This window comes from Zonotrichia leucophrys, chromosome 3 (assembly GCF_028769735.1).
Source record: "Zonotrichia leucophrys gambelii isolate GWCS_2022_RI chromosome 3, RI_Zleu_2.0, whole genome shotgun sequence".
Classification (NCBI taxonomy): Eukaryota; Metazoa; Chordata; class Aves; order Passeriformes; family Passerellidae; genus Zonotrichia; species Zonotrichia leucophrys.
The window spans coordinates 104085061-104092565 of record NC_088172.1 but is presented as its reverse complement, the minus strand read 5'-3'; the positions used below and the strand labels follow the sequence as shown (position 1 = coordinate 104092565).

The 7505-nt window shown below is 46.2% G+C and overlaps 1 protein-coding gene across 2 annotated transcripts; it reads right to left on the bottom strand.

Annotated features, from left to right (window-relative positions):
• Nucleotides 1–701: 701 nt before the first annotated feature.
• On the bottom strand, nucleotides 702–7433 carry PEX13 (peroxisomal biogenesis factor 13). Of its 2 annotated transcripts, none has more exons than XM_064709775.1 (4): nucleotides 7286–7433; nucleotides 4209–4903; nucleotides 3637–3762; nucleotides 702–3390 (listed from the first exon to the last, which is right to left on the bottom strand). In XM_064709775.1, exons 1-4 carry the CDS (start codon nucleotides 7351–7353, stop codon nucleotides 3086–3088), a joined length of 1194 nt encoding a protein of 397 aa, XP_064565845.1. In that variant the 5' UTR covers nucleotides 7354–7433; the 3' UTR covers nucleotides 702–3085. The 2 variants fall into 2 exon arrangements, with proteins under 2 accessions (XP_064565845.1, XP_064565846.1); XM_064709776.1 differs by having other exon boundaries at nucleotides 7186–7315.
• Between the last annotated feature and the right edge of the window lie 72 nt (nucleotides 7434–7505).

Here is a 7505-nt window from a genome sequence, read left to right as displayed (position 1 = left end):
AACAGAGGAGATCTGTAAGAAACTGCATTTGCTTTGTATTTACCTCAGCAGCAAATCCCACCAAGTCAGAAGAACCTTAATATCCCAGATGGAGTCCAATTCCACACAAGGAAGAATTTTCAACCTGTGCAAAGTGGCCCATTTATTTCTACTAGACAAACAGAGGATTTTAAATTGATTTTTCAGAGAGCTGAACAAAGCTTTGGCCCTTTGCATGTTCATGTTCAGTTTGCACCCTGAGAACCACTCAGCAGTGGCATTTGTCAGTAGCTCACATACTCTAGCAGAAAATGGTTGATCTACTAAACAGTATCAGTAAGATTCAAGAATGAACTATATAAACAGATGTCAAAGTTCTGTTACAGACTTCTAGCTCTGCTACAGGTCTATAAATAATTCTGAAGAGTAACATAAAGGTAACTGGTAAGTTAAAGAAGGTAATTTATAAGTAAATAAAGGTAACTTGTAAGTCAAAATAAAGCTGCTAGCCTAAAAGCTTAGGTTGGGCAGTATTTCAGGCACCTCTCCTGTCTGATCTCCTGTTCCAGGCTCTCTGTGGCAGCCACACCTGCTCCTTCTGCTCCTCTCCCCTTGCTAAAGCTGAGCCAGTCTGGAGCAGCCTGCCCACCAGCCTTCCTACCCCCCACAGCTCATTCAGGTGTTTTCTGTAGCCTGCCACGTGGACAGAAACAGACAGTAAATTGTGCTGTCATTTCACTTCAATGAACTTTAATACCCTTCTGCAATCAATACAATTAATTGGGAGTTAAATAACTCACTTCCATTCCTCAGAGCCTACTTTTCCAATTAAAGTAATTGCAAGATTGAAAGGATCAAAATTCTTGTTGAGATTTAGGAGATACAATGATGACAGTGACTTGTAGGCTGAGTCAAACAAATATAAAGACAACTCAAGTAAGGATAAACTATCTTCCTGCTAAAAGAATTGTTGTCAAAACAGTATGACCTGGAAGTGAAATTAAACTTATCCTTCTAAAAAATAAGACTTAAAACATTCCAACAAGCATCATGGTGTTGTCCTCTCAACTTGTTCTGAGCCAGAAAACAGAGAAAAAAACCTCAAAAAACTAAAACAGACAGAAAGTCAAAAAATCTACCTGAATGGATGCTCTTAAAAAATTTGGGGTTTATTAATTAATTCATTCAGAGACCCTTCCTCTGAAATCTTTCACTGACAGGAGAGGCTGACAGTCCATTAATTACATCTCAGAACAGTAAATGAATTCCCTCCAGGGACACACTCTGCACACAGAATTGCACACATGATACACCCGTCCCCCCTTTGCTTCTCTGTATTTTAAATTTCAGATTTTTTCCGCTATTTTCATTTCAACAACAGATATAATTTTCAAATACAGGTAATTTTCTGGTACACAGGGCAATGTCTCAGGAACATATTCTGTTTTAAACCTCAAGTTTTTCACTTGCCCTTTAACTACTTTTTCCTTTACATCTGCATTTGAAAATCTAACAATTTACTATAAATTATTCTAATCACCATCTCCCAATACCTGAGCACAACCACTGAAATTCATGTTCTATTTATTAACAACAGGCATTCCGAGATTACTTTCAAATCAAGGTTCCAGCATAATATTTGTCTTTTCAGCCACTCTAGCTCAATAAAATTCTGCTCCTTTTTTTAGAGTTTTGTTGTGTTGAACAGACTTCTAAGAAGCCAAGGCCAGCAAATGCCATTAAAATATAAATACTGAAAGCTTTGTTAACACATAATGGGTGTCGAAGATCCCTGTAGGAATGGTCAAACTGAAACTACTCAATCAATTAAGAAATTGCCTACTTATATTTTCAATAAACCTTAAAATAAAACAATTATTTTAATGATTAAGTCAAACTTAGTTATTTAATCCACTGATGTAACCTTCAGAAGTTCAACATGTTATACATACATACTACAAGGAAAAAAAAAAGTTTTAATTGTCTTTGCTTCATTTAACAAAAAACCAAAACAGTATTTCAAGACAGAATTCTCAAACACCCATATGAAGAAAATACTTTGAACAGTCTTAATATTTTTATGGCTTTTGATAAACTGGAGCCCTAAAATTTTATTGGGCAGATGCAAAATTTACCACCTGAAAGGCAGCATGAAAAGTTTGTCCAACTCCAAGACCTTCTCTAAGTGACACAATTAAGCAAGAAATGCTAATTTTTCTTTGATGTTCCAATTACTTTCAGCTTCCCCTAACTCAAGGCCCAAAAACACAGGAGAGATATTTTGACACTGATATAAAATCAATAAAGGACAGAAATAAGCTGAGATAGAGATGGAGCTGATAGATAGGCAGCTAGCAGGCTACATCACAAAATGGCTGAGAGTGATGCAAAGTTAGCTCAGGGAGTAACAACTAATGGGTGTCTGACTGCAGAATATCCTTAATTCCAATGTCCTTTCAATAAACCAACCAGAACTGCTTGGAGCTACTGGTGATGCCTCACAGCTCTCCCTTTGTGAACTCTATTTCTCCTCCCTTCCTCCCCAGTCCCTTTCTTCCTGAGAGCTGAGTTCTTGATGACAGAGCCCCACTTCTTATAAAAGCAACTTAAACCTTTTAACTATTCCACTGTGTGCATCTCCTGCAGCTCTCCCTCCCTTCAGGGGGAGACAAAGTGCTGTTACTCCTTTATGGTTCTGAGGGTGATGTTTTGGAGGACAACTCACAGAAATCAATCTTCCCTTTGCACATCTGTTGAAGAAGCTTGATACTCCTATGAAGACTGGGTGTTGCTTTGTCTCCTAAGCAAGGATGGCAGTCCCTATTTTCTTTTTTTCCTTTGTTTGCTATTTTATGAATGCCTCACTTCTCCTATCTCAAGATCTCAGAGTGGCTGCCAGGTGGGTGGATAGAATCACTGACGCACAGCCTTAGGTGAGTCAAAAATAAATACCACAAATTTGAGCAATCATTTCTCCATCCCTTCACCAGCCAGTAGCAGCAAAAACTGGTACAGCCCCACCAGTGCTCCACTACAAACCAGATTTCAACAAGCCCTAAGAGGTGTCAATAAAGCACAGTTCAGTGGCTTTGTTGACCAAAGTGCCTCAGAGCTCCTGCTTCTCTCCTGCAGCCACAGCGGAGTCCGATGCCGCAGGAGCTTTGCTGCTTCCAGCGAAAACAGTCTCAAAAGCTGCCTCCTGCTCCTCCAAAGTCACAGCAGCAGCAGCAGCAGGGGCTCCTCTGGCAGCTGTGCTGGGAAAGGCTGGCCTCTGCTCTGCACTCCTCTCCAGGTCCACTGCTCTCCTCCCTCTTCTTTTGCCCAGGATTTTGATGTAATTAGCTGGCACAAGTCCTGTTGTTTGGCCGTCGTAACTGGCCAGGAGCCAACCACGGATCTTGGGCTGTTGTTCTGCAGAGGAGAATGCAAATGCATCAGGTTACAGGGCAATCCAACAGAACTGAACAAATCTACTCTGTAAGTTTCATTAGAATGCAATAATCACTTCATGGGGAGTAAAAATCAGTGTGGATGAGGAATTTGGTCAAATAAGGTGGTTTGGGGGCTTTTTTCTTTCAACTTTCAGACTCTTGCACTATAACTTACTTCACATGTGTTGAGAAAATAAAAAAGTTTACCAGAAAATCAAAAGTTTACCTTTGGGTGCTAATCTTAGCATGTCACCAGCACGGAAAGAAATTTCTTCTTCTGAGAGAGCATTGAAATCATATTCTGCTCTTCCAACTACATGGTCATCTTCTCCACTCGCCCAGTTACTAGACACTGTTTGCAAACACAAACCACAAGTTTATCAGCTTGGAGTTACAAAGTTTGGTGTGTTTTTCAAAGGAAAATGAAGAAAACCCTTCCCCTTCCTTGCTAAAACTTTTCCAATAGAGAAGTCACAGAAGTAACATGAAAAGCAAGATTTGGGGTCCAAATCCAACCAACACTTGTCCCACCCAACCCAAAGTGCCACATCTAAGAGGAAGGAATCAGAAATTGAGAGGAAGCATGATTCTGGAATCACAGAAAGCTTCAGCAGGAAATGACATCTTAACAACAGGCTACTTAAGCAGGCTGCATGACATGCCTAAAATTCAGTACTAATAGATGTCCCCTAGCATCTATTAATTACTATTGCTGTAGTGTGAGATTAATCACTATACAGGCGACAACAAAAGGAGCAATACACACTGCGCTTCTCTGGTGCTGCAGGCCATCTTTACCTGTTTCCTCCTCACTGTATGTAGAAAGCAGCTTCCAAATCAGGTAGGGGCCTCCCAGTATGACAGCAAAGAACAGGAAAATGGGCCAGGATTTCGCAGAGTTAGCCGCCTTGTCTTCGAGGCCGGCGCGAGCCACTTTGCCCTCGCTCTCAGCCCACAGATCCTCGTTGTCGCAGCTCTGCCGCAGCCCCAGCAGGCGCCGCAGGCGCTGGTAGAGGTACCTGACAGTTCTCACGAGGGCAAAGGCCGAGAACACCTTGGTGAAGTGGATCTTGAGGCGGGAGAAGTGGTTGGCCACATCCAGCACGGCCCTGAAGCTGTTGTAGACGGCGGAGAAGGTGGCGTCCATCATCATGCTGACGGAGGCGAAGGCGTGCACGATGCTCTCGATGGACTGGAAGGCGCCGCGGCTGCTCTCCTCGGCCTGCTGCACGAACCGGCTGGGGGGCACGGCCTCGGCGCAGAAGCGGTTGTAGCCCAGCCCCCCGTAGCCGTAGCTGTAGGGGCTGTAGCTGCCGTAGAAGGAGGAGCCGTAGGAGCCATAGCCCGGCGAGAAGGAGCTGCTGTAGGCCGGCCTGAAGGCGCTCAGGCTGCTGCTCGTCTGCTGGGAGGGCCTGGGCAGGACGGGCGGGGGGATCCGCGCCACCGCGGGCTGCCCGGGCCGGGTCAGCACGCTGTCACCCAGGTCAGCCGACCTAAACACATTCACACAATCCAGAGTTAAAGTTTTCCCTTCCACTGACTCCTGAACACCACAGAGTTTCAGCAGCAGGGCTGTGACCGTGTTCACAGGGGTCTGAGGATGAGGGGAGAGACGAGGATCTGACTCCATGCTTCAGAAGGCTGATTTATTATTTTATGATATGTATTATATTAAAACTATACTAAAAGAATAGAAGAAAGGATTTCATCAGAATGCTAGCTAAGAACAGAAAAAGAAAGAATGATAACAAAAGCTTGTGTCTGACCAAGAGTCTGAGACAACTGGACTGTGATTGGCCATTAATCAGAAACAACCACACAAGACCAATCCCAGATGCACCTGTTGCATCCCACAGCAGCAGATAACCATTGGTTACATTTTGTTCCTGAGGCCTCTCAGCTTCTCAGGAGGAAAAATCCTATGTAAAGGACTTTTCAGAAAACATGCCTGTGACACATGGAGACAGGGAACCTGGGAGCCCAACACTCAGTACGCTGAACAGGGTTTGATGGAAGCCAAAGATGGAAACACAGATCCTTCAGGGGGATAAAACCCCCAAAATCAGATATCCAGTGTAAACATGGAACTGGAATGTAAACATGGAAAACCTTTGTCTATTTATTCTATCATTTATTGTGTATTTAATGTATCAACCCATGAAATACACAACCCAGAGCCATCAAACCTGCTGCTCTGACTGACGTCATTATTCTGCATGTGAAAGCCCCTAACACAAACTTTTATGAACTTTCCAATCTGAAAGCTTTATTTCCAACCCTTGCTCCCAGCTCTTCTATACAATGAACCACAGGAGGAAGAAATCTTGAGAGCTCCTCTGAATCCACTCTTAAAGGGTGGCACGACCTAAATTGGAACCCAAGTAATTATGCAAAAATATGTGCAGGGGCTTTGGGGTCCCCAATTTCCCTCTCTACCCAACCACCTGATCACCTGTGTGCAGATTTTCAAGCTAAATCAACTACTGAGAAGTGTTGGCAGAGAGAGGTCTTAATTTAGTATTTTTTCTTTTCCTTTGCATGCCCATAAATTTAAATAATTTTATCAATGCCCTTCATAATACAACTCTGGAAGTGCTTGACTGGATTTGAATTCTGTCAGGCAGCTTTTTGTCCAATAAAAATATACGTTTTTCATTCACACATTATCACCCCAAAAGTCAAACATTCTATTTCCCTTGCTTACTGCCTTGTCCCACAACTTCCCACTTCTGCAGTTCAGAAAAAAAAGAAGGAAGTCAAGCTGGAATTGCTAAGGAGCTGCTGCTGCTTGCTGCACTATTTCCATACAAGGTAGGGAACAGCTTCCTCTCAGCAAAACTTACAGGTTTCCACAGCAAAGAATAATATTTGTATCTTTACAGTGCTGCTTTTTCCGTCACAGACTGTAACTCTCTGAGCAGTTGAAAACAGGAGGAAAAATAAGTTATTACCCCAGCAAACAGAGCTAGTGTAACTCAGTAAGTCACACTACAGTCCTCTATCCTCTAGACAATTTGAGGCACCCCACTTCAAAGCTGCCTGAAGCTGTTTGAAATGGGGTGAATAAACCCAGAATGAAAAGCCAACAGCACCAAACTGCTGGCTCAGCACTCTGCAGAGAGCACAGAGAAGTTTCTGCTCAACCTTTTGCCCAGTTTCAGCTCCCTCCAACTGCAATCACCAGCACCAGGAGCAAAACAAGACGAGCATTCAGCCACCCAGCGGGCCTTCCTTGGCTTCCCATAAAAAAGAAGGAGTTCACAAGCCCCTTTCTGTGCATCCTTATCCACGAGCAGGTTGGGTTTTCAGGGAGAGCTCCCAGAAGCCGGGAACACACACACAGATCTGGGACTGACAACACGCAGGGATCTCTTCCAACTCCTGCGGCTGACACGCAGCTCCCCCCGTCCTGCAGAGCCTCGGGGGCTCACAGAGCTGCACAGCCCCAGGAAAGGGCTGGCAATGCCCCCAGGAAAGGGCTGGCAATGCCCCCAGGAAAGGGCTGGCAATGCCCCAGGAAAGGGCTGGCAATGCTCCCAGGAAAGGGCTGGCAATGCCCCGCCAATGTCCCCAAGAATGGACTTTTAATCCTCCCAGGATGGGACTGTGAACTCCCTGTACCCCTCGGTGACAACCCGGCTTTCTCTCCCCACACCGCACCGCAGCCTCCCTCTGCCACCAGCGGGGTTCGAGCCCGCAGCCCCTCAGCCGAGCCCGTCCCTCCCCGCCCGGCACAAGCCCCTCACGGCGCGGGGCAGCCCCGGCCGGGCCCGACCTTTGAGCCCGCCGCAGGGGAGCGGGCCCGGCCGGCCCGAGGGGACGAACCCCCATGGCTGCGGCGGCGGGGACACCCGGGGAGGGACGCCCGCACTCACTGGAAGGCGGTGGCGGTGCCCGGCAGCCGCCGCGACTCCCAGGGCTTGGGCGGCGGCGTCGCCGCCATCGCGCCCGCTCGGCCCCGCTGGGCTCCGCTTCGGCCCCGCTCGGCTCCTCTTCGGCCTCACTCGGCTCAAATCGACTCCGCCTCGGCCCCGCTCGGTTCGGGCTCGGCCTCGCTCGGCCCCGCCCACCGGCAGGTACCACGCGGGAGCGCCG